The sequence below is a fragment of the Hydra vulgaris genome, chromosome 07 (assembly GCF_038396675.1).
Source record: "Hydra vulgaris chromosome 07, alternate assembly HydraT2T_AEP".
Lineage (NCBI taxonomy): Eukaryota > Metazoa > Cnidaria > Hydrozoa > Anthoathecata > Hydridae > Hydra > Hydra vulgaris.
Window position 1 is genome coordinate 14,866,397 of NC_088926.1, and position 27,899 is coordinate 14,894,295.

The following is a 27,899-nucleotide window of genomic DNA, read 5'->3' on the forward strand; positions in this document are numbered from 1 at the left end:
TCAGAGATAACTAACAGACTTGGAGTACATATATTAGTAAATTTTTATGGCAACAGATTTTTGCAGTGTTTCACAAGTTTTAGTAATAAATAAAAAATTATGCGTCTTTGTTACACACTAAAATAGTTACAAATATAAATAACTTTTTAAAAAATCCAAATTACATATATTCATATAAAATATATCCAAAAAAAGTTTATTTTTCAAAGTTAATCTTTTTTCTTCTTGACTTCATGAACCTCATTTGGTCCAGATAAAAGTACAGAACAGAAAAGTTTTTCAAGTTTAAGATATGGATCGCTAATTTTTGTTAAAAATAATAAAACTTGAGTAATAGACGCCACAACAAAAATTAGAAAAATTAAAGCATTCTCAGAAACATCCATGAATCCATTCTGTTGCAACACAAAGAGCGCTGCCGAGAACAAAGCGTGTTTTGTGGTACTAGATAGATGCAAAAATTAAAAATATTAACACAAATCAGTTTATCATAAATATTAATGGATTATTGGAATAGCATTATATTTAAATTTATGTTACTAACTTTTTAAATGAATAAATTAAAATTTTTTTAAATATAAGGTAATATTAAATAGACAAATATTTTAAAATTAATAATAAATACTTTAAACATAAAATCGAAAAAAGTATAAAAAAGCAAGAAGTTTATAAAGATGAAGAAAAACTTTATTTTAAATTTTGAAAACACAAAATCAAACTGTAACAGTTTTGGAATTTTGCATCTCAAATCACATACAAGGTTAACATATATTTATAACATATCGTTATTATTAGAATGACTATAAAGCTATTCACATAGACAAAGAATTACCATTAAGCTCAAAATCATGTTCTTTATAAGTTTTTTGTACCAATCATTATAGTGTGTATTATATATTGTTTTCAAAAAAAATAGGCGCAGTAAAATTTTGTTGCTTGAAGTACTTATTTAAACTACCATAAAATAAAAACTAAAGAAAATATTAAACAAACTTTATTTGCGAGAAAAATCTTTTTTAAACAAATCTTGCATATTGGGTGGCATACAAAAACATAAAATTGTATATAAAAAAGGTTTTCAAACATAATAACAAAAAATATCAATAAAAAACTGCAATATATAAAAAATCAACGCAACAAAAATAACATCTAAGCTAGTATCTAAAATATCCCCCACGAGCTTTTTTGCATCGATTTTACAAGATTGTTGCAGATTTCGTTTGGAACACTTCTTCAAATGGTATCTAATTCTTGCTTTAGGCTATTTATGTATCATATTTGCACCTTGACTAATTCTTTTTCCATCCTAGCCCAAAATAGATTCCATTGGATTGGATTCAAATCTGGTGATCGAGCTGGCCAGGACATTAAATCTACTTTATTTTTTTTCATCCTTGCTTATAATGTACGAGTTGTGTGGGCATGCACCAAATCTTGTTGAAATTGCAAACATTCGTTTCGATCAACCAGCATGTTCACTGATGGAACAATCCATATCTCTAGCGTCTCTATATATGTATGTTAGTTGATTGTATAAATGTTACACATTACTACTCTATTAAAGTTAAAACAGCCCCAAATACCAACACTGCCGCTGCCACTTTGTAACCTTGGTACAACAAAGCAATTACTTGCGTTTTTGCATGAAGACCCATTTCTTCATATGTGCCACCAACATTCTTCCATTTCGATTGATTGCTAGGGTGTCATTAAGTATCCTCTTATTGATTTTGCAAGTGCAGAATCTTGTTGGAGAACATATCACAGTATCGATCTCATCATCGCTGGTGCTAAATTCAAACCAAAGCCCAAACCTGTAAGCCCATATCGCTGATTTTTGTAAATGACAGTTTGGTAGGGCCAATGTCTTTTATGCACATGAATTTGCATATATGAAAATGCACATGTATGCTCATTTTAGATCCACAACATAGTCATTGCTATTTTTACCCGAGTCTCCAATGCCTTATTGCATTGTTGATGACATCTGGATCTCTTGTAGAGGCTTTTAGATACGTGTTAAGCAATAATCAAGCACAGGTCTTATTTTCTTTTTATTATCTTGAGTGACGCACATTAGCGGTAGTAAACCTTTAGCTTTTCCATAATTTCATCGCCATATTTGATAAGTATGTCTTGTTTGATCCATTCATTTATATCGTTGTTGAACGCCTCACAATGTTGATCAGACACGTTATACTGACTTGTTCTGTTTTTCATTTTAGGTTCGCTCTACCACTCCCAACTTACAATCCATTTTTTGCCATCAAAATAAGCTTTGTTTGTTCCAATTTCTTTTGTAGCAACACGAGGTGTCGATGACAACGTAATCAAAGATTTACAAAATTTCATGTTTAAGCGAGCATAAAAGAGTGCATAAAGAGGTACACTCACGTGCAAAGTGATTTAATGATTCACAGTTGTAGCATCGCTTTTCTTTCTGTCTTAGTATATAACTTGTCAGTCCTAGTTGTAGGTAACTTGCATTTCATTCTTCATTTACAGATAAACATGTCGCATCTAATCTAGTTTATGCAACCACGGATGCAGTCTTAACACAACCGTCAAAGCTCAACGCATCTTCTTTCCAAAGAATGGCACACAGAATAGCACCATTATTAATCCCAATAATAAATTGGCCAAGAAGTCGGCTATCTCTCTCTGAAGACAAGAACTTACAATCTTGAGCTACTCGAATCACTTGATGCACAAACGTCTGTATAGATTCTTCATTGCCACGACAAGTTTTACCAAATCCATATTGTGAGATTAACAATGATTTTCTTATTTCCAGCATTTCCAATTTCGTTACCAATTTTCCGTACGAAACGTCCTCTGGAACTTCTGGTGCTGTTAATTCTTCCATGATCTTGCAAGTCTTCAACGGCAGAGCAGCAAGCAAGTACGCTACGTATTGATCTGAGGTTATATTGTTTATTATGTAATAAGAGGTAATTTGTCAAATAAATCGCTTTGGCTGTCCATCTTCATACTGCGGAGACACGCCCGGTTAGCTTGTTGTTCAACGCTTTTAAAGCCATTTTGCTCTTAATGTTTCTTCTACTAATCAGCAACCTCGTTTTCTTACAAAAAATCTTTTGCTATATATACCATTTAAAAATGCAGCTTACAACTCATGTCAACAATTAATGATCATTATATCAAAACGCTAAAATAATAATAAAAATGCAGCGTGCGACTTTTTGATTTTAATGTTGAGTGTCAATAATTAGCTTTGCTAATTATTGACAACATTAAAATCACAACATACTCAACATTAAAATCACAAAACACTCAAAATGTTATCAATTGGTTTAAAAAAATAAAAGGTGAACACCTTTATAAATTTCTCATTTTTGATATCATTGATTTCTACCCTTCGATTAGTGAAAAACTCCTTAACGATTCTATCAATTTTACGGAGAAACATCTCACAGGACAAGTCAATTATTATTCATGCAAGGAAATCTTTACTATTTAATAATAACCAGAACAACAACTTTAATAATAACACTCAGAACAACAACCTTGTTCTTAGTGTGGAAACAACTTGAATTATAATGTGACAAAATGCCACGGTCAGTTTCATTGATTGAAAATTTTAGCAAAATTTGTCTTGACTAAGTAAATATAACTTACAATGAACGTGTCATATGATGCAAAATTTTATTATTACATGTGATATGCTGATAAGCTCATTTAACTAATATAGAACTGGGTATTACTAAAACTTTTGATTTTTCAAATTTGTGAACTTTTCTTAAATTTGGTACTGTTTTTAGCAATATGCCACCAATGGGACATAATGGGGTATTCTCCATTTTACCCCAAGTTTTTACCTCTGCCTTGGGGCTCTTGGTTGAGTAAAGGCTAGAGATGGTGTCTCGATAAAAATACTCATTTTGGGCAATGTTAAATGCACCCAGCTACTGTCTTGTAGAAGGCCTCCTAGGCAAAGACTTAAGAGGTTAACAGACTCTATCTGTTGACCAGCCTCGCACCCCTTCTTCATATATTAGGCTGACGCAGATGTATTTTTAATACATTGTTTCCAGTTTAGGATGTTGAATGCTGGATCTTCTTGACTCAATGCATGGGTTTTGCTTGTGTCTCTGTTTTTATGACTAGGCAACTCATTCTATTATCTCCTAATGAGGGTACAGCTCTAAAACTCAGTTTTATGGTTCTGAGGCCGGCTGGTAGTCAGGTTTCCCGAACTCTGTGGTAGCTCTCAGAGAGGCTGATTCCATCAACAGCTGAAAAATATCAAAGTATTAACAGTGCTATGTTGCGCATGGATGGTGTCCCTGTTTGTACTTTTGGTGTGCATTGCGGAGGCAACATTTGGAGCCCTTTGTTACGGCTTAGGGTTTATTAGTAGTAATGAGGCAATTGCTTGGGCTATTAAGCGGTGTTCTGAGTACTATCTATGCTTTGAGTCACCTTCTTCAATCTAATTTAAAAATGGATAAAGTACCAAAAACTAAAAAACACAAAAACCAATCATCATCACCAAGTTCTCTAAACCTATCATTCACTAATGTTCGTGGTCTTTAAATTAACTTTTCTTCTGTTGAGTCTTATCTCTTGCAAAGTTCACCAGACCTACTTGCTCTTTGTGAGACTAATTTGAGTTTGGCTATCTCAACTTGTGATCTTAGTGTTGATGGTTATCTCCTCTAATTCGTAACGACTCCAATAGTCACATGCTTGGCCTGGGCATTTACATTCGAAACAATTCACCCATTTGTCATGAAACTAGGTTTGAATCCACAGACTATTTCATGTGCTATCGTTTAGCACCACTCTCTGGCTTTCTCTTTGTTCTATATCGCTCTCCTTCATCTCAAGACTGCACTCTTTTTGACATTATTTCTGATCATGTTGACCAAGCCCTCTCTCTTTATCCATCAGCTAATATAGTTGTTGTTGGTGACTTTAACACTCACCACTCTGAATGGCTTGGCTCTAGTGTCAGTGACTCTGCAGGCATTAAAGCCCACAACTTTTGCCTTTCTCAATCTCTAACTCAAATAGTCAACTTTCCTACTCGCTTTCCTGACAACCCGAATCATCTACCTTCTCTACTCGACTTATGTCTTGTTTCTGATCCTAGTCAGTGCTCAGTTTCTCCACATTCACCCTTAGGTTTTTCTGATCACTACAGTAAAGCTGACTGGGATTCTTTCCGTGATTTTCTTCGTGATGGCCTTTGGATAGAAATTTTTTGTCTTCCTGTCGACAAAATTACATAACTTCGTGGATTCAGGCTGGCATAAAATCTTTTATTCCCTCTCGACGATTCCAGGTCAAGCCTCACTCTCCTCCATGGTTTTCCTCACACTGAGCTGCTGCGATTGCCAATCGAAACTGTTACTTCCATATTTATCAGTAAAACAATTCTCCAGAAAACAGATGTCTGTTTATTACTGCTAGAAACAATTGTAAAAAGGTTTTGTCTAACACCAAAACCCGCTATTCTCAGGTCATGAAATCTTGTATCTCATCTCAAAAATTAGGCTCTCGTGACTTCTGGAGAATCTTTAATAATATCAATAATAAGGGCAAATTTATAATTCCACCTCTCTTGTATGGTTCAGACTTTGTCACCTCACCTAAAGACAAAGCCGAATTGTTTGCTAAAAACTTTTCATCAATATCATCTCTTGATTCCACTAGTTGCATTCTACCTGGTATTGCCAACAAACAGGTTGATCCATTGCTTGACATTCATATCACTCCAGCATCTGTATCTAAAGTGATTTCCTGCCTAGACTCTTCTACAGCTTGTGGCCCGGACAACATACCTGTTATTGTCTTGCAGAAGTGTTCTCCGGAGCTGTCATCTATACTCTCAAAACTATTCAACAAATGCTTATCAGAGTCTTGTTTTCCAGCCTGCTGGAAAGCGGCATCTGTTATCCCTATCTTCAAAAATTCTGGTGAGCGATCTGATTCATCTAACTACCGTCCCATAAGTCTTCTTCCTATCATAAGCAAGGTTTTTGAATCTTTAATTAACAAACAATTTCTCATCTTGAATCTAATAACTTACTTTCTGACCATCAATATGGATTTCGATCTTCTTGTTCTACAGCTGATTTGCTAACAGTAATAACTGACAGGTTTTATCGTGCATTAGATGAAGGTGGAGAGGTTAAGACATCTTGACATTTCAAAAGCTTTTTATAAAGTTTGGCATGCTGGTCTTCTCCATAAGCTTTCTTCTTATGGTATATCCGGCAACATCTTTAAGATCATTGAATCCTTCCTTTCCAATCGTAGCATAAAAGTTGTCCTCGATGGACAACACTCTTCTTCTTATTCTGTAACTTCATGGGTTCCCCAAGGTTCTATCCTTGGCCCTATACTCTTTTTAATTTACATTAACGATCTTCCAGATATTCTCACATCTAAGGTAGCATTGTTTGCTGATATTACTACCATTTATTCTTGTTGTGATAAGAATCAACACCCTCTGATTGCTTGGAGGGGGCATTTGAGCTTGAAAAGGATCTCACTTCTGCTACAGCATGGGGCTCACAGTGGCTGGTGAACTTAAGTTCAGATAAAATTCAAGTTTTTTCAGCCAATCGTTATCGCAATAATTTAGATCTTCCTATATTTATGAACGGTGATGTACTCGATGAGTCATCTACTCTTCATCTTCTAGGATTAACTCTTACTACCGATCTTTCTTAGAAATCGTATATCAAATCCGTTGCAAAACCAGCATCCGCTAAGGTTGCATCTCTTTAATGAGCTCGATACTTACTCCGGATTCTATTGTCTATCTCAAATCTGGTCTTGTATGCAATACTGTTGCCATATCTGGTGCTGATCTTCTAATGATGCCCTTTTTCTTTTAGACAAGGTGCAAAAACACATTGTAAACATAGTTGGACCTGCTCTTGCAGCCAACCTCCAGCCATTATCACCTCCAACCATTATCGTTGCAATGTTGCTTCTCTTTCTCTTTTCTACAAATACTATAATGGGCACTGCCTTAAAGAGCTAGCATCTCTTGTGCCATCTACTAAAATTCATTCTCGTGTTACTTGTCATTCAATTAAGTGTCATCCTTTTTCTGTGACTGTTCCTAAGTGCTCCAAAAACGCTTCTTTGTCTAATTTTTTTCCTCGAACATCAGCTCTTTGGAATTCGCTTCCTTCATCTTGCTTTCCTGATTCATATAATTTGCAATCCTTTAAGTCGTCTGTCAATCGTTATTTTGCTCTACAATCTTCATCTTTTCTCTTTCAGTAACTTCTAACTTTAGTAGCTGCTTGCAGCTTTGTTGGAAGCAAAGATGTTTAAAAAAAAAAAAAAAAAAAAAATGTGTTTTTAAATAAATTGTAGACTAATTATATATGACATTTTTATGAAAATAAAATAATTTTTTATCCTGAATACATTTGTGTTCCACATAACACATTTTCCCTATATATTTTGAGTTCATATATATATACCACCCCTCGGAAATAGGGTCAGCATTCAGCAATGCCTAGAAGTGTTTGAGATCAAAAAATTGCCAACCTCATTTCTATGTTTTATGGTAAAACCTTTGTATCAAATTGTTTTTGCCGACCTCTAAAAGAATAAAGTTGGCAATGATATACACACACATAATTTATTACTTTATTACTGCTCTGTTCTCTTAGAACATTAGGCACTCTATTTGTAGAATACAAGGACATAATTTATATATATATATTTATATATATATATATATTATATATATATATAAATTATATATATATATATATATATATATATATATATATATATATATATATATATATATATATATATATATATATATATATATATATATATATATAATTATATATATCCATACATATATATATATATATTATATATATATATATATATACATATTTATATATTTAAATTATATATATCCATACATATATATATATATATATATATATATATATATATATATATATATATATATATATATATATATATATATATATATATATATATATATATATATATATATATATATATATATATATATATATATAGAGAGAGAGAGAGAGAGAGAGAGAGTTGTGTTGTATTCTGTTAGATATAATTCCTCTTATCTCGATATCTCTTTGTTGGTTTAAGAGTGATCGATACTTATAAAAAAGATGAAAATATATATAATAATATTTAAACGAAAAAAATACTTTTTAGGAAACTTTTTAAGAACGGTTTTTATTTCATTAGTAATCTTGCATAGTAGTCAAAAAGTTTCTTCCATAAACTAAAGTTTTAAAGAAAACACTAATAAACCAGACCAGAAAAAGTTTAAAAACTTGAATAAAGTTTTTTTTTAAAAATGATAGATTGATGATAAATGATAGACAAACCAAATCCTCAGTAGATGTAGCGGCACTTCCTTGTAGCAGCAGGCAATAAGGTACTCGATGCAGCAACACCCTGCGCATGTTTTACAGTAAAAAAGCAACACTTCTCGTATGTTTTGCCTATTTTTCAGTCAATTTAGTAACACTCATCGCATGTTTCAAAAATATTATAAAACAATAAAAAAGCAAAAACACTATTAATTAAAAAAACTTTTTAATCATTATTATTGAAATTTTTTAAAAAACGATAAAACTTATTTTACGATAAATCTATAATTTTTTAATGTTGATTAGCAATATAATTTTAGGAATTTAAACTAGAAAACTTATTATTTTACTATACTTTAAAGTATTTTTGTATTTTTTTTAAGTAAAAAGGTTCTTTACAAATAATTGTTTTTCAAGATAAATTATATGAGAAATTATAAACGAACATCAAATTGACAAGCATTAAGTGAAAGTGCCATGCAACAAGCGATTCTCTCAGTGATAAATGATGATCAAGGATATAAAAAAGCTGCCAAAGTATATACAGGGTTCCCACTATTAAAACTGGGGCTAAAATTAAGGATTTTAAGGAGATTTAAGGAGATATTTCCCTAATATTTAAGGAGATTCGTTCGCGAACGACAATTTTTTGAAGGAAAAAGTAAGGAGAATTAAGGAGAAAACAATTATATTAAAAACAGAATCTTTCTTTTTTCCATAAATTTTTAATACAAATAGATAAACTATTATAAATGAATATATATATATATATATATATATATATATATATATATATATTTATATATATATATATATATATATATATATATATATATATATATATATATGTATATATATATATAAATAAATATATATATATGTATATTTATATATATATATACATATATATATATGTATAGATATATATATGTACACATATATGCATATATATATGTATATATATATATGTATATATATATATATATATATATATATATATATATATATATATATATATATATATATATATATATATATATAATATATATATATATATATATATATATATATATATATATGTATATATATGTATGCATATATATATATGTGTGTGTGTATATATATGCATATATATAAGTATATACACTGCAGGCCAAAAGTTTCCGGACACTTGGATTTTGTTTAATTTTTTAATTAAAACTCCCATAATTTTTTCAAAAAAATTCTTATATCATATTTATTTTATAAAAGATACATATAGTTACTATTTAAGAAAAAAAAAAGAAAAAAAAGAAAAGAAAAAAAATACTAACAACACTATTATTATTAAACTGTCTTTTCGTCAAAAAATAACCCACGAGTTTTTATCACTTTTTTTGCGATCCGTGGCATCCTATTTATTAACTTATCTACTATTTCGGGTGTAATTGATAACCAGGATTCTTCTAATATCTGCCACAGGTGCTCTTTGGATGTTGGGCATTTTTGTCTGACCTTTCTGTCCAATTCTTCCCACAGTAACTCTATTGGGTTCAAATCTGGTGATTGGGCCGGCCAGGTCATGTTTTTGAGGACACCATTATCCTCTCTTGTTTTGAGGACACCACTATCCTTTATAACTTTTATTTCTTACATAATTTTGAGGTGTGTTTAGGGTCATTGTCCTGCATAAAAACAAAACTACGACCAATAGTTCTTAAGCCAGAAGACCAATAGTTCTTAAGCCAGAAGGTATAGCATTGTTTTCTAGAATTGTTTTATATTGTTCTTTTTTCATAATACCCTCAATTTTAACTAGGTCACCAACACCAGCTGAAGAAAAACATCCCCATACCATAACTGACCCACAACCATGCTTGATTGTCGGCACTAAACACTCTGGGATCATTTTATCTTTTGTTGTTCTTCTGATGTAAATTCTACGTCTTTGCCCAAACAGTTCAAATTTGGACTCGTCGGTCCATAGTACTTTTCCCCAGTCTCCTTCTGTCCAATTTTGGTGGTCTATAGCCCATTGTAACCTTTTCTTTTTATTTCCAATCCGTAGCAACGGTTTCCTGACCGCTATACGGCCAGAAAGTCCTGCTTGTCTAAGACGTCGTTTCGTAGTGGTTAATGAAATAGATTTTGAATGACTCCTATTAAAGCCTGAAGTTATTTCCGGGGCCGTAAGTCTTCGATTCCTTTTACTCATCAATATTATACTATTATCTTCTGCTTTTGTTGTTTTCCGTGGTCTACCAGATCTTTTTTTGTCTTCAAAAATGCCTGTTTCTTTCCATCGTTTGATGGTATCTTGTACAGTACTTCTGGCAACTTTTAATTTTTTGCAAATTTTACAAACTGAATAACTTTCTTTATGTAATGTAATTATTTCAGAACGTTTTGCAACCGTTAAAGAAAGTTTCTTACCCATATTTTTAGTTAAATAGTCGAATTATAAAATTTTAAAATTTTTTTCAAGACTTTTTAATGTAACCATCATTAATACTAAATGAAAACTAAACAAAACTAAATATTCTTAATCATTTTAGTCGGCTATCATTATATTATAAATATTTACTTCATGTTTCAACAAATAAATAACTTTAACAAGACCAAACTCTTAAGAGTAATGTAACGCTATATATCAAGTTAAAATAAACAATTAAAAAAAAAAACTTATTTAAGTTTGAGGTCAGTAATACCCAATTACTGACCTCAAACTTACATAAACACATAAAATTAGTAAGTTTAAGTATTATAAATTAATTTTTTTGGTTAATTTAATGATACAGGATAGATTTTAGCTTTTTATATAAAAATATCAAGTGTCCGGAAACTTTTGGCCTGCAGTGTATACATATATATATATATATATATATATATATATATATATATATATATATATATATATATATATGTATATATATATGTATATATATATATATATATATATATATATATATATATATATATATATATATATATATATATATTATCGTCGTCAACATATAATTTCTTTTTTTTTTCCAACAAGTTTCTTTTTTTTAACATATAGCTTCTCTAGTAACTCTTGTTTTTTGCAAGTGGCTCTTTTTAACGCATTAGATTATGATATATCAGCTTTAATGTCATCTAAATGGAAAAGGAATCATTAAATAATGACATTACATTTGGTGATATAAACTAAAAAAACATTTATATTCAAGGCATAAACCTAAGGCTATTCTTTTTTCAGCACAGAATCCAGTTTCATCAGATGACTTCTTTAAATTCTCAATTATAGATAATGTCTGTCAAATTTAAGTATTGACAATTTCAATATCTTCCATAACTTTTCCTTTTGCTTCCATTTTCAATGTTTTTTCTATAGACAGGACTTTTGAACATTGATCACCAAAATACTTCTTCCTTTGTTTGCAGTAATCTAATTAATCTTTTGTTTTTTCAATTTCATGAGCCATGAACCCATGAAATGTGAGGTAATCTTGGACATATTGTCATCTTTCAGACTTTTGTTGCTGTTAAAACCACATTCAACTTGAGCTTGTCCATGCGATAAAATGAGGACAATTTGAAAATGTGCTGTAGATTTGCATACATCTTTAAATCAGTGTATTCCCACAAAAAGTAGTCCAAACAATCCATATCTTTATCAAAAGTCAAAAATACTTTTGTTATCAATGACCACACTTTTACAGAGCCTGGAATATTCTTTCTTAGCTAAATCACCAACAGAAGGTCTAATTTTCTTGAAAGTAACAAGCTTCATCAACAGCTTGTCAAAAAAATAATCACACTTTTCTTTTTTCTTTGTCTTACTCTTGAGTTGCTGCAGATAATCCGTCAATGAAAAACTAACATTAATCTTGCTGGTTGAAAGCCAGTTTGTGTAATTAAACAAATCTATTTTTAACAAAGACGTTGTAGTTTTGTCATTTAAAAGAAACATCTAACCAAATGAACTTCGCATAAAAAGTTGCGTAATAGTTCTTTAAGAGTCACCACCAGAAAAGGAGCCATTGGTTTATCAGTTTGAAAAGAAACTGGAAGAAAAAAAAAAATGCAAGATTGATAATATGAATAATATATAATAATTCTGAGATATTCTTTCATTATATGAGAATTCTTTTAACAATATGAATAATATGAAAAGAATATCTCAGAATATTTCTATACTTTTCTAATAAAACAAAATATATTACATAAAAAGTGCATCTGGATCAAATACCACCTACCAAGGAATGTATTTAGACTGCCACTAATTTCTTCAAAAACCTTCAACTTTAAAGGAACTAAAACTTTATTTGTTTGAGTACTTAGATGTTCAAAGTTGGTGTTTTGCCCTGATTTACCAAGTCCGGGTTGCTTACTCTTTGGTAAAGACTTCCAGTAGTCAACAAGACTACTTTTGACCAAACCTCTATTGCTTTCTTGGCAACACTTTGATTTTCACCCCGTTGAGTGCCACAAAATATGTAAGGAAAATATGTTGCCTCAGCTATTCTTTCATAATCACTTGCTCTTGATGGACTTTGGTACATTGAAGACATATAGTACATTGAAGACATTAACTTCTTTAAGTTCCGATCTGTAGCTTTAGCACCAGTTTGTAAACCACAGGCAATATCAATGAGTGTATTTAATTCATTGTTATGACATTCTTTGTTGAGCATTTCCAAAAACAGTCTATTTACATTAGAGATATCCATAGAAACTTGAAGCATTTTTTCAGCATTTAAACCAGTCATGCAGGATTTAAACATATTTAGAATATCTGGCTGCAGCTTTTCCCATGAACTCTGAACTATAATATCTTGTACAAACAGTATTCCTCTCTTCATTCCAATAGCGCACATGTAAGTCCATTTGACCTTTCTTTACAACTTTATTGTAAGACTTATCAAAAAGACATACAAAGTTATCAAGCAGGGTAAGATCTTTTATCAGAATTTTTTTTAAATAAGGGGCAAGACCATGAGTTACAATATAGCCAGATTTTGTTCGACCACATAAAAAGTCGCTAGCAATTTTGCTATCTGGAAACATCAAAGCAAATTGTTTAGACTTATTCTCACTTGATCTAAAAGAGTATTTGCTTTGAACAATATTTAAATACCAAATTAATTCTGCTTTCAAAACTGCTTCCTTCTGAAGCATATCTGAAATGATACATTGCTTTGATGAGGTAGGCTTTTGTGGTACTGATTGCAAAGTTTCTTTGAACACAACAACATAACCCTCTTTAGGCAATCGCTTTACATCATATTATTTCATACAATTACACATTTAAATATATAATTTTTTGGAACTTATTAGGAATATCAAACACTTTATTCAAGATCTAGGTGTGTAGCAAAGTGTAAAATTATAGTAAAGAAATTTCCTAGAGTTACCAATATGGTTTTTTAAAATTCTTAATAAGTTTTGCACTCCGTAAGTGTGGTTTAACCATAAAAAATATTTTACTCTGCTGAAACAGATTTTTTGCACAATTTGATAAATCAAGTTTTTCCATCAATACATTTATACATTTAAGGTACTTAAGTGATTATTTAATATTTAGCTTTATTTAATTAAAGTTATAGTTAAAAAATCAAATTTGCATGATTCAAATTTTAAAAAAGCACGAAAAACTTTTGAATATTGCAAAATAATTTATATTGGTAATAAATCATTGGTAAAATCCGGAATGCAGAGATGCGGAAACTTTCAATGGGTAAAATGGGTAAAAGAGCCTTTATATCCATGCCTGCTAATGAGAACAACTTAAAACAAACTTTGCATCTTGCAAGGCTGGTATATTTATCTTTCTGAAATCAAGAAGTGTAACTATCATTATTTAACGAAATATTCCGGAAACTTTTATATTTAGGCATCTAAAGGTAATTAGTGAAAAAAATATAACAATCTTTTTAGTATGAAGTTTGTTTAACATCTTGCTAATGGTTTTTTCTCTAAAGTATATATATTTAGCTGTAATTAAGTATATATATATATATATATATATATATATATATATATATATATATATATATATATATATATATATATATATATATATATATATATATATATATATATATATATATATATATATATATATATATATATATATATATATATAGAGGGTCAATAAATACTTATTGTTCACTTGTTAAGTAAACAAACAAAATTTTTTAAAGAAAGTAACTATGCTTCTCTATAGATAAGTATAATCCATTTGCTTTAAGGAGAGCAGTCAAATTTTAACTTTTTTTAAGGTTATTTTAGAACTTTTAAGGAGTTTTTTTTTTTTTTTTAAGGATATTTAAGGTTTTTAAGGAGGAGTGGGAACCCTGATATAGTGTACCACAAACTACCCTTAAAAAAAAAATTTTCTAAAAAATCCTGATATTAAAAATTCTGTGTGAAAAGAGTAAGTTCAAATAACTAATTATTTATTTACAGTATAGATGCAATGTATCTAAAATTCATTGATAATGAATTTTAGATACATTGCATCTATACTGTAAATGACTCTTTGACAACTTACATGTAGCCCAACACTATAAAAATAACCTATTAAATGTGTAAAATATGTTATAAATATTTTCTTTATAAGTTTGAAGTGGTTAAATTAGAACATTAGGTGTTTTCAAAAAGATATGTGGGAGGTACATACTGCCCATGATGATCTTTCCTCATAAACAAATGAAGCCAGAATTAATGGATGGAACACCACCAGGTACCTGGGCTAAATGTCACTCAAGCGGATGGAAAAAGTACAAAAAGAATTGTTTATTGTCTGGTTAAGAAAATTTATTTAATATTCAGTGGCCAAAATAAGCTCTCCAGTTCTACTTATTTTAGATAGACACAATTCTCACACTAAAAGTATTAAATTAAAATTGCGAGAGAGAATGGTGCAATTCTTCTGTGTTTGCCTCTTCATTGCACACATCGAATGAAGCCCTTGGATTAGGCTTTTATGAAGCCTCTTAGCACTTGCTATGACCACAATATCAGGAAATGATTGAGAACAAATCCTGGGCATGATTAGTGATCATGTGATCACTAAATTTAAAAGAGCTGCACTTTTTGGCTCAGCCTATCTGGAAGCTGCCACAATGATAAATGCCATAAATGGCTTTCAAAAAGCAGGCATAAGGCTAGTTAATAGAATTATTTTTTCCAAAGCAGAATTTCTGGTAGCAGAAATTACTGATATTAATTTCATTGAAACAAACCCTGCTGATACATGTAACATGACTGTTACTAGCCACCTCTCTGCTTCTGTCAGCTATCTATCTGTAAGTATCAGCCATCGAATGGTACCTACAACCCAAATATCTGCTTTTAGCAGCAATCCGAATGCTTATAACATCCATACAATTGCTTCTACAAGCTAATTATCAGATTTTACCAACATGTCCACTTATTCCAGCATTTTAACCACTTCTACGAGCAATGTTAATACCACATAATAATGTGGTATTAACATTGCTCGTAGAAGTGGTTAAAATGCTGGAATAAGTGGACATGTTGGTAAAATCTGATAATTAGCTTGTGGTATTAACATCTCCAAGGTTTATCATTTCAATACCAAAGCAGTCACTGCAAAGGAGACTATCAAGGCAGAGAAGAAAAACTGCAATCCTGACCTCCTCTCCATATAGAGCCTCTCTATTAGAGACCCATAATAAAAATGAGGAAAATCCGTGAAAAAAAGGAATGACAAACAAAAATAGTTATGCATCAAAAAAAACAAAAACCCGAAAATGTTGAAGTAGATGGATAAAACACTGTATCTAAAAAGATGAAAACGGTGAAAAATTTAGAGGAAGACACCCGTCTCTACTGTCAAGAAAATAATTTGATTAGTGTTAAATGTTAGGTTATTTTGAAGTGATTGCCACAGCTGGGCAATCACTACAAAAAAACTACTTGTGTGCTGGTTTAAAAGAAAAAGTAAAAGGCCAAGTTTTACTTGTGAACTATGTCTAAATATTGAATAAAGTATACAACATATATTTTGTAACATTGTATACCCCATTTTGCCCCTAGCATGGGGTGAAATGTTTTTTTTTTCAAAGATTTTTAAATGTTAAATAATTTTTTTAAATATAATGCTATTGACTTTTTCTTTTGTCAGATAATAGTTTGTGATGTATTTTGTAATTGAAAAAAAAAATTGTTTTCATTTTTACCAATTTTTTGACTTTTCTTAAGTACCCCATTATACCCCAGTTTCCCATATATATAATATTAGGTAGAATAAATTTTCAAATTTAAAGCTCGAACTCTATTCTATGGCATTCAAAAGAGTCAAGTTTGAAGATAATAAGTCTTAAAGCATAAATTTTATAAAGAATACAGCACCCTTTTCAGACAAATTTATATAATATTTCCAGACCTTTTCTATACAATGCATATTTAAAAAAAAAAAATAGGGATTACACACTGGAATACATGATTCTAAAATAGATTAAACATAAATTTTGCAGACTTTTATTCAAAGTTAAAAGTTGTAACTTATTTTAAATGTATGTACAAGAATTTGGCTGTAATAAATAATAGTGATTATAAAATTTCATATCAGAAGATACAATTATGCCAATATCTTACATCAAATTAACAGATTCATAGGAGAATCAATGAATTCAGGGGAATCGGTTGTTTAATGAATAAAAATGTAAAGATAAAGAAATCTTTCCATAGTGTAGATAAAAACATTTTTTAGTAGATATATAATTATTTGAACATTCCGAAATTTTTAAAAAGTATTGACTAAGTGTATATTACTTTTGACTTTTCTCAATTGATACTACTTGCTGTCATAAACAAACAGTTTGATTTCACAATCTCCATCAGTTTAGAAAGTTAGATTATTTGTATAAACTAATAAAAAGGTCTTACACATCTTACAAACACATTGAAAACAAAAAAATCACTTAAATAAACTCATTTAAGGTTGTCAGCATATGTGTATATGTGGATCTACACTTTCAAAAACTGTTATTATTATAATATTAATTAATAATTTATATTACATTCTATACCAATTAACAAATAATGCATGTCATAGAAATATATAAATAATTAATGGTTAAAAATGGTTTTCTTAAATATTGAACATACTACTGCAGTTTTTCCTTGTTTTGGAAAAAAATGACGAAAAACTTACTTATAGTTGTGCATCAACAGTGAAATTTTCTTTATTTCTTAATTTTCTTAATTTTCTTTGTCTATTTTTAGGATAAAAATTTTTTTAATGGGTCTAATATTTAATAAGATGAAAGATTTCAGTATGTAGAATGTGGAAATAGAAATAGCTCAAAATTTCCCACAAAATTTTAACCAGTGATTTGGCAGCTACTTTTACTTAAATAAAATATATTTTATTTATATAAAAATGCATATATATATACACAGTGCTTGAAGTAGAGGAAAAAAGTAACGGGATTGTAAATTAAAAATACCATCCTGCCTAATCATTGTTATAAATAGAGATTTATAAAAAGGTAGCGGGATGGTTTATACTTTATAAAGAGGTGACGGAATGACATCCCACCTCACTTCGAGCACGGTATATACATGCATACATACATACATACATATATATATATATATATATATATATATATATATATATATATATATATATATATATATATATATATATATATATATATATATATATATATATATATATATATATATATATATATATATATATATATATATATATATATATATATATATTAGGGGTGTGACTTTTTGGTAAATTTTCGGTATCTCAAGTTTCCAATATAAAAAGTAGATGAAGTTTGGTTTGAAAGTAACCGAAAAGTCATTGGTTTTATTTAATTTTTGAAAAAGGTCACCCACCATGACTCTTGATTACACCCTGGCTCCCATATATCAGTGAATTTTTTTTTTTTAAAGTATATCAACCTGGGTCTGAAAAGAACCAGAATTTTATAGTGATTTCAAACTTCATAATCTTTTCTACTGAAACATTAAAAAAAAAAAAAATTGCAAACAAAATGTCATAAAAAACAACCTTTTTAATTTTTAGTTAAAAATTGTATATAAAATTTACGCAATTCATTTTTATTTAAAACCATTATTATTACTTGTTGGAGACAAAAATTTGATAAGTGTTTTTACTATATACTATATATATATATATATATATATATATATATATATATATATATATATATATATATATATATATATATATATATATATATATATATATATATATATATATATATATATATATATATATATATATATATATATATATTTACATATACATATATCTATATATATCTATATATCTATATTTTTTTAATTTTTCAGTGTTTCATCAATAAAGACTCAAAAAAATTTTTCTGATGAGTCTTTAAGACTGAGAAAATTGATACTTTTAAAGAACTTTTTTTTTGAAAATATTAGGGACCTGTCTGATGTTTAAGGGACTTGAGCTACTCCTAAAAGTTTTTTTCTTAAAACCGCTATACTTAGCTGAAATACCTTGTGTTGTTACGCAAAGATATTTTAGTTAATTTTGAATTTAGTTAATAAGTTAGATAAAATAATTTATGAAATATCATTCATAAGATGCTGCATTTGAGTTAACACTCTCTGAGAAATATTATTTATAAACTGTTGTTAACTTTTTAAATTCTTTATTGATGGCTAAACAAACACTTAAGTTAGTCAAAGTTGCTAACTAAGTGTTATGATTGATTTTTTGAGGTGAGTTTTAAAGGGATCCGAAACTCCCAACACATGTTGTGTTCATATTAAAGACAATGTTGAAAAAAAAGGTTTGAACCAATTTTTTTTTGATAAAAAAAAAATAATGAATGCATACCGAGAAAAACTAATCTTGTCATTTTTAGTAGAAGCTTGCCTTCTTCATTTTACTTAAAAAGTCTTTAAATTATATGTCGGAGTCTTTAAATTAAATGTCACAGTCTTTGGTAATTCCTTAAATGTCACAGTCTTTGGTAATTCCTACAGACTTTGGTAATTCCTTTGAAGCACGTTTAATTCATAAAAGTTTTAGTATTTGCCATTTACTTTATTATTTTGATGGAAAGTTAAAAAACTAAAAAAATCGACAAATATAAGTTTTCCAATAATGCTACAGAATTTTGCAACCTTTAGTTATAATAATTACAATTTTGTAAATAAAACAAAATACGAAATAAATATTTTTCAAAATAAATTTAATATAATATAATATATTCGCACATGGCTAAATAAGATAAATTTTGTGAATATGTGAAAACACCTGATGAAAATATTACTAAACAATAGATAATGTGACGTCTAACTTTTTCGGGCAAAATTCGAGTAGTTCGGAAAGTCAGACAAGAAAACTTTGTTTTTTCTCTAATATATTTTCCATACTATGAGAACAATTCTAAGGGCTTTTTTTGATCTTAGAATAAAACAACACAATATCGCATAATTTTAGGTGCTTTTTATTTATTGCTTAGTCATTCTAAAGAATAAGTAAATTTAGTTCAAGTTAATATTTCAATATTTAAAGTTGCAATATAAAGATGTTTAATGTTGAACTTTTTAGTTATTTATTTTTTACCTACTTTTGTTATAAGACTATAGTACCCCCGTCATTAAAATCATTTGTTTTAAAGATATTTCAACATAATTATTAAACTAAGTTTTTTCGCTTGACTTTAAAAATTCATGCAAAGCAAATTCAGATGAAATATTGTCTAACCAAATAAAAATACTGTTACTAATTTTATACGGGTAATTAATATAAAACAATTTTTTATCAGAACCTTGATTGAGATAATAAATACTTCATTTATTAACATGAAATATAGCACAATATCAATTAATAGCAACAAATGAAAATATTTGAGGTTTTTAATATCTTTTTAATGTTAAAATTAGAAATTAAATAACTAAACAAATAATGAAAAAATTTATGAAAATAAATAAAATTTTTCCAGAGTTTCATTTGTCAAAAGTCTATTGTGACATCAAATACTTAAACTTTTATGAACTAAATGAATTACCGAAGTCTGTAGATTGTGACATATAATTTAAAGACTTCAATTTTTTGAATAAAATGGAGAATGCGAGCATCTACTAAAACGACAAAATTAGTTTTTCTCGGTATGCATTCATTATTTATTTTTAATAAAAAAAAAATTAGTTTAAACCTTTTTTTTCAACATTATCTTTAATATGAACACAAGATGTGTTTGGAGTTTGGGATCCCTTTAAGGTTCTGAGTAATAACATTAAGAGATGTTATTAAATACGGTCTTTAATAACATCTCTTAATGTTATTAAGAGATGTTATTAAATTACTTTAATATGAACACAAGATGTGTTTGGAGTTTGGGATCCCTTTAAGGTTCTGAGTAATAACATTAAGAGATGTTATTAAATACGGTCTGTTTCTAAGAAGAGCTAAAAACTTTAATGCTTAATGCAAAACTAAAAGATACATGCTTGAAATTCCTATTTTAGCAAATTTCCAAAGTTGATTGCAATAAAATAGCTAGAGTATGGAAAAACTTCAACAGATTGTTAACTTCAGATGTTTGTTAACTTCAGCTATTCGATAATATCAAAGTGCAACTGTGACATTATTTCTTGTGAGGAGGCAAGTTGTAGTTCTTGTGTTTTTAAAGCTCATATTTCTTGATAATGTAAGTAAGAAAACAAAATTCCCCATGAAATGACTTTAGTTTATGTAATCTAAACTTGTCCACATGCAAGATTAGTAAATAAAAACTTATTTATAAGTTCTTAAAAGTCCTGAATAAGTAAATTTTCTGTACATGGACAATCTATAGAAAGAATTGAGACGGAAGTTAAAAGAGCTTTTCATTCATGATTATGATAGTTTATGGACAAGAAAGGTGGGAAGGGTTTATAAAGGAAACATGGCTCACAGAGAACTTCTTATTGTTTTAGAGTCAAACAAAATTTGCTTAAGGTTTTTTAAGCAATAAGTTCAAATTTTGTTATATAATTAGGGTAATTAGCTAAATTCATACAAATGACTAAAAAATGATTTTCAATATTTCTGATTGGTTAGACAACTTTAAAAGATTAGACAATCTTAGGCATAAATAGCCATTAAAATTTTTTCAAAATTTAACAGATAACTTTATCTTAACTTATAATGTAAAAATAAAATAATAAAAACAAAAACTTTGATATTTTACTTCAAATGAGAGCAACTAGTTTGAACTTTCAATGCTCATAAGTTTGATGACTATATAAATACCTATTAACAAGTTTTTTTTTAATTAAAAACTTTGATTAAAATCAAAATTTGTTTTTAGCAAACAAATTTATTGAGATTACTCTTAAATAATCTAATATTAAATTTTATCAAATCTTTCAAAGTTTGCTTAATTATAACACCTGTTCCATAAAATTTGAGACTGGTTTTAAACTTGAATAAAAACTTAAATAAACACGATAAAAATTTTTTTTTGGCATGTTCTTAGAATTAAATATGCAAAATAGGAAAATAAAAATAAATTTATCACAAGACTCCATATCTTCGAATTTGATCAAGTCTGGTATTGGTACCTTGTACCAGCTTTTGTACAGCATTTAGGTCAAGTCTACTGGCACAATAACAAATCTGACGCTCAAGGTTTGATATATTATTTGAAGACCATCCATTCTTGTACACATCCCGCTTAAGCATTGCCCAAAAATCCTCTATAGCACGAGCTTCTAGTAAGTTTGCTGGATTGTCTTTTTTTTAAACAAATGATATCTTCTTGGTTTCTAACCATTTTGTTACCGAATTAGCATAGTGAGATGTTGCTAAATTGGGCTAAAAGATATACTTGGTGTCTCGATAATATTTATTAATAAAAGGTTTCAAGCGCTTTTGTAAACACTCTTTTAAATAGATCTCTTGAATTACCGCTTGGCCAGAAGGAACAATGTAAATAGATGTGACCCTTCGAGGGGAGATTGCCATCCATACAAGTAATTTTTTTTCAAATTTTGCAACATCATACTACTTAACAATGTCTGGTTTCAATCTTTGATCATTTGAATAGTATGTATTATTACCATCCAGTTCTGTTCAGAAGTTCTGCTTGGTCTTTTTTTTCTTTTTTTAACAAAGAATAAGCTTTTTAAAGCATTTTAAGATTCGTCCGATGGTGCTTTTGATACAACCAAGTCTTCTAGAAGCCTTTGAAAGTGACACACCTCTTCAATTGTTAAACATTTTCCTTAATTTGATGCAGTTGTTTTGTGTATTAAGAGTAGGCCTTCTTCCACTTCCAGCTTTGCGACCCAATGGTTTATTTTGATCGTAACTGTTCATATATCTATAAATTGTGGCTTTTGAGTAGCCCTCCATCTTAAAATGGTTCCAAACAACGTGTTTCCCATCTTCATGTTTTTTTTTATAAAATGTATAAACACACCTTTTTAGGGCTTGTTGATTTGCCATTTTAAATTGTTATCTAAACAAAAAATAATCAGAGAATTTATATGCTAATTGAAAGAGGAAAAATAGAGCTTTTATTTGATACCAAATACTAATTATTTTATCAAGCTTACTAATTAAATATCACTAATTCAAGTTAGTCTGAAATTTTATGGAACAGGTGTTAGTTTTAATAATATCCATGGTTTTGAAATTTTTATATGCAAACAAATTATTTCAGCACGGTGCAATTAAATTAATTTTTTTTGAAACTGATTCACATACATTTTTCATAATCAACATTTCATAACATTCATGCTAACTGTTGTTTTTATCGTTTAGTGATGCATTTTTGTATAATTCATAAGTGAATGAAGTTATAAAATTTCACTGATTTATTTCACTGAAATATTTCAGCAGATTTTAAATAAACATCATTTTTTTATGATTCTTATGCACAAAGTGATAGCAAATATTATTGTCGTGATAAAAAATATTGATAATATTTGTTATCCCTTTGTGATAACAAATATTATCTGCTGAGTATTTATTAATGAAACACTGTATAAAATGAAAAATTTTGATGTGATTTTCAACTAATTTATTATTGCTCTGTTCTTTTAAGAACATTTAGCACTTTATTTTGTAGAATACATATAAAATTATTCATATTGAATGAAAATTTTTTTTTTATTTTTCTTATTCAAAAAGTATATTACTGCTTAGATTTTAATGTCTACAAACAAAAATCTTGCTGTTATTTATCACTCAGATAGATCACTTGCTGTTATTCATCACTTAAATATATCACTTGCTGTTATTCATCATTTAAAGCAAACTTCCTTAGAAGAAATGGTAGGTTTGCTAGCTAAAAATTTATTGGAAGCTTCTCCAGAAAGTGTTTCTCCAGAAAGAAAAATGAAGGTACCAATTATATATATCTTCAGTTTCACTTTTTTAAAATTAGACTACAGTTAGTTATTTAGAGTTCTTATTCAAAATTTAAAGAATTTATTTTGTTATAAAAAAAAATGCAGACTTTGTCATGAGTAAAATATGTTCTTTCTTATTTTTTGTAATTTTTAGTTAAAAAACACAAATTTCGTTGTCATTTGTTGCTACTACACTGAAAAAATTAAATGACATTATTTTTTTATACACATTTTGTTAGATTGCTGCTTTTTGCTTATATTTTCTTACATGCAACCAAGATTTAAATTGAGTTCCTGAATGGACCCTTTGCCTAATGGCTAAGACAGTGACAACCTTCATAAAAAACAAAAAAAAATTCAAATCTGCCATCACCTTAAAAACTCACAAGATATGAATCTAATTAACTGTTGTTATTCACCTTGTAATTGAATTTTTAAAAATCTTTACAGCTTTTAACAGCAAAATAGGAAAGCACATAGAACAAACAATGACCTAAATCCAACAATTATGAACCATTGCTACTTAAAAACACATACTTTCCAGATCTCTTTTGAAATTATTACAGAAAATATCTCATTTGAAATTAAGTTTTAAAGTAAAAAATTAAGAGAAAAACATGTAGCTGCTAGCCAAGTTCGTATTGATTTAACAAGTGACATGAGAAAAATCTTTACTATATAGTATATAGTAAAAAGAATATATATTCTTTTTATAATATAACAGTTGAATAAAACAAATCAACAAAACAATATATAAAAGATCCTTGATTCTTTTCTTTTGTTTAAGAGTATATTATATAACAAATGGTTAAAGTAATGAAATCACAAAAGTCCGAATTGCTGTTTGTTATGCTCAATATCCAATATATTATTCTAACTAATATATTATGTGTGATATTACTTTTTTCATTATCCTGAAGTTTTGTTCAATATCTTATAAAATTTAATTTATACTTACTGCAGTTTTGTTTAATGTCCAAATAAGATATGCTTATATTTTTTTACTTTTAGAAAAATGAACATGGCCTACTATATTCATGGCCATATATTTTGCATTTTTGAGGGGGACATTAAGAGGCCATTATTTAGTGGAAAAAATGGCTGCCCTGAATATCATATTTTTAAAATAAAAAGCAACTCAAATCTTAATATTTAACTTATAGTTCTTTAATATAAAGACAATTGCATATTACTTATTACTACATTTAAACATTTTTTAAACTTTAAATGAAATCAGACTAAATTAATCATATTAACCATATTTTTCAAATTAAAATAAGTTGTTTATTTAGGGTTGTAAAAAAATATTTAAGGACCCAGGCCCTTTGAATGTAGAGAATATGTATAGTATAAAAAATATACATACAAATAATTTTAAACAAAATAAATTAAAAAGTATAATAGTAATAAATTATGTATAAAAAATATCTATTTCATAAAATATTCTTAACACAAATGCTTTTAGATATAAATAATAACATAAAAACGAAAACAATAAAAAAGATAATTCCATACAATCCTGGTTTCAATACTTCATTAGTAGTAACATGATCTCCTCTAATTAAAGCATCAAATGGATGCAAAAGGAGGGAGGATCCACTTCCTAAAAAAATTAAAACATGAGCACATATATATATATATATATATATATATATATATATATATATATATATATATATATATATATATATATATATATATATATATATATATATATATATATATATATATATATATATATATATATATATATATATATATATATATATATACAAAATACAGAAAAAACTTTCTGACAACATATAAGAATCCAAGACTGGAATTTTTTTTTTCATTAATTGATAGACTGCCTGCCCCAACCAAACCCTCAGTTGATGTAGCAGCACTCCCTTGCGAGTCAGGCTAAAAGATAGATGTAGCAGCACTCCGTTGCGAGTCAGGCTATTTTTCAGTCGATATAGCAGCACTCCGTTGCGAGTCAGGCTATTTGTCAGTCGATGTAGCAGCACTTTGTTGCAAGTCAGGCTATAAGATAGTCGATGTAGCAACACTCTGCGCATGATTTACAGTAAAAAAATAATAATAAAAACATTTTATTAAAAAAATAAAAATTTTATTTATTAAAAAAAAAAAAAAACATTTTATTACAAAAAATAAAAATAAAAACATTGTTTATATTATTAAAAAGATTCAGAATGTTTTTAAAAACATTCTGGTCAATTAAATTTGCATTTTTGCAGTTTTTTAAAAAAATGATTAATTTGTATTTAAATTAATGGTTTTAACTTTCTGACAACACGCAAATATTGGACGAAAGTCAAAAGCAATTAAAAGTGACGATGTGTTGGCGTAAGAATTATTTTTTTCCTTCCGTACTTCCCAAATGCAATAATCTATATATATATATATATATATATATATATATATATATATATATATATATATATATATATATATATATATATATATATATATATATATATATATATATTGTTATGTTACATTATTGTATAACAATTGTATTATTAGCATTAACAATTTTATGAAAAAATTAATAAATTTTTAATTACATAAAAAAATACCTCGAATGGTCCCAACGAGAACTATTATAAAAGGATTCCCAGAATAAATTGAAGCTGCTACATTAACACCACCTTTAACTGAATGTACACGATGTATTTCTTTTAATACTAACAAAGTAGCCTAAATTAAATGTAATAAATTAACTTTATTCTATAAATATATAGCTCAAACAACTTTAATACAAAAAATTAAAAAAGGTCTGCTATATTTGCAAACATTAGGCAGACAAACCTTTGCCGGAAAGATTTTTGGTCGTGTAAAATTAATACATTTGTGTAAACTTTATAAAAAGTAAAGATCTCCATGGCAGCTGTAACATTAAAAAAGCAGTACAGATGTCATGGAGGGTAAAAACAGGGGTTAATAATTTCTATAAATTTGATTTTTATAAATTTTATTTATATATTCAATTATTTTTAGTCAATTAAAATCAGGAATGTCCAGTGTCATTTAAAAATCTTTTGAATAGTCTAGTTTTTAAACAAATGCTATCATGTATCCTAAACACCATCTTTGTTTAAATCTCAGAAAAATTAAAATACTTAAGTGAATTAAAAGATTTTACTTTTAAACTGAAAAATGATTTGTTTAACCAACCTTTTTGTGTTACAGAGGCATATGAAAGTAATAGAATATGAAAATAAGGTTAAAACTGAACACAGATAAACTTTTATTGACATTCCAAACAATTATTAAGTCTACATGAAAAAATTGATTTCAAATGTTTATTTGTTTATAAAATATGTATAATATGTTTATAAATATGTATAATGTTTATAAAATATGTATAGATTATCTACATATCTTATACCTTTACAAACTTTACTTTTGCAAGCTCATAAGCAATGTCAAATGGCGAAAAGAATATCAAATACCTATATAATATATATAAAAGAATATCAAATACCTACAGACTTGAATACTTGAAAAAGATTTTTTTACATAAGAAATCTTTTTCAAGTATTGAAAAAAGAGAAGTGAGCAAGTTTTTTTATAAAGAAAACATTTGATTAAAAAATGCTATTAAACTTACCATATAAATGATGCTAACAATAAATCTGGGGCGCTCTGATAAATCTGAATTATAGGACGACCTAACATAATATTCATTAACAGTTGACCAGCAAAACATGATGTAACACAAACAAACCAACTTGCAAATGGATGTTTGATTGCATGCTCTTGGGAACCTATTTTTTGCAATAAATCTATATAACAAACATCTTGATTTTTTGCAAATTTTACTGATACAAAAAAATTTATGGATACTGATACAAAATGAATACTGATACAAAAAAATTTATGTCAATTAAACTATGTAATTGTTGAAAGAACTTAAATTTAAATAATTGAAGAATTTAAAAAATATAATCACCAGTGCGACTCCTCATTGATATTGCTACAAGCAAATAATGGACTGAAACAAACAGTGGCCACATTTTAGCAGACCCAACTATGTCTAAAAGTTCTTGAGGACAACTGGGCATATAACTAATAAAATTATTAATGTATTCCATCTGTTTGATGAAAAAAGATAACAGATTATTACTATATACAAATAAAAAATTATATAAATATTACACTATAATT

The 27,899-nt window shown here is 28.0% G+C and overlaps 1 protein-coding gene across 1 annotated transcript; it reads right to left on the reverse strand.

The window, feature by feature from the left end:
- Positions 1 to 27,866, reverse strand: LOC100198902 (trimeric intracellular cation channel type 1B.1). Its single transcript, XM_065801155.1, has 6 exons — positions 27,685 to 27,866; positions 27,343 to 27,499; positions 27,121 to 27,184; positions 26,309 to 26,429; positions 25,242 to 25,329; positions 1 to 444 (listed from the first exon to the last, which is right to left on the reverse strand). Exons 1-6 carry the CDS (start codon positions 27,824 to 27,826, stop codon positions 210 to 212), a joined length of 807 nt encoding a protein of 268 aa, XP_065657227.1. The 5' UTR covers positions 27,827 to 27,866; the 3' UTR covers positions 1 to 209.
- Positions 27,867 to 27,899: the final 33 nt, after the last annotated feature.

Bases quoted from the DNA above. Each gene is read 5' to 3' on its own strand.
- LOC100198902 (XM_065801155.1), bottom strand. From the start codon at position 27,826: ATGGAATACATTAATAATTTTATTAGTTATATGCCCAGTTGTCCTCAA. The intron at 27,185-27,342 runs GTAAGTTTAATA...TATATTATATAG, and splicing joins TTGTTAGCATCATTTATATG to GTATTTGATATTCTTTTCGC. The intron at 26,430-27,120 runs GTATAAGATATG...CATTTAATTTAG, and splicing joins CAAAAGTAAAGTTTGTAAAG to GCTACTTTGTTAGTATTAAA.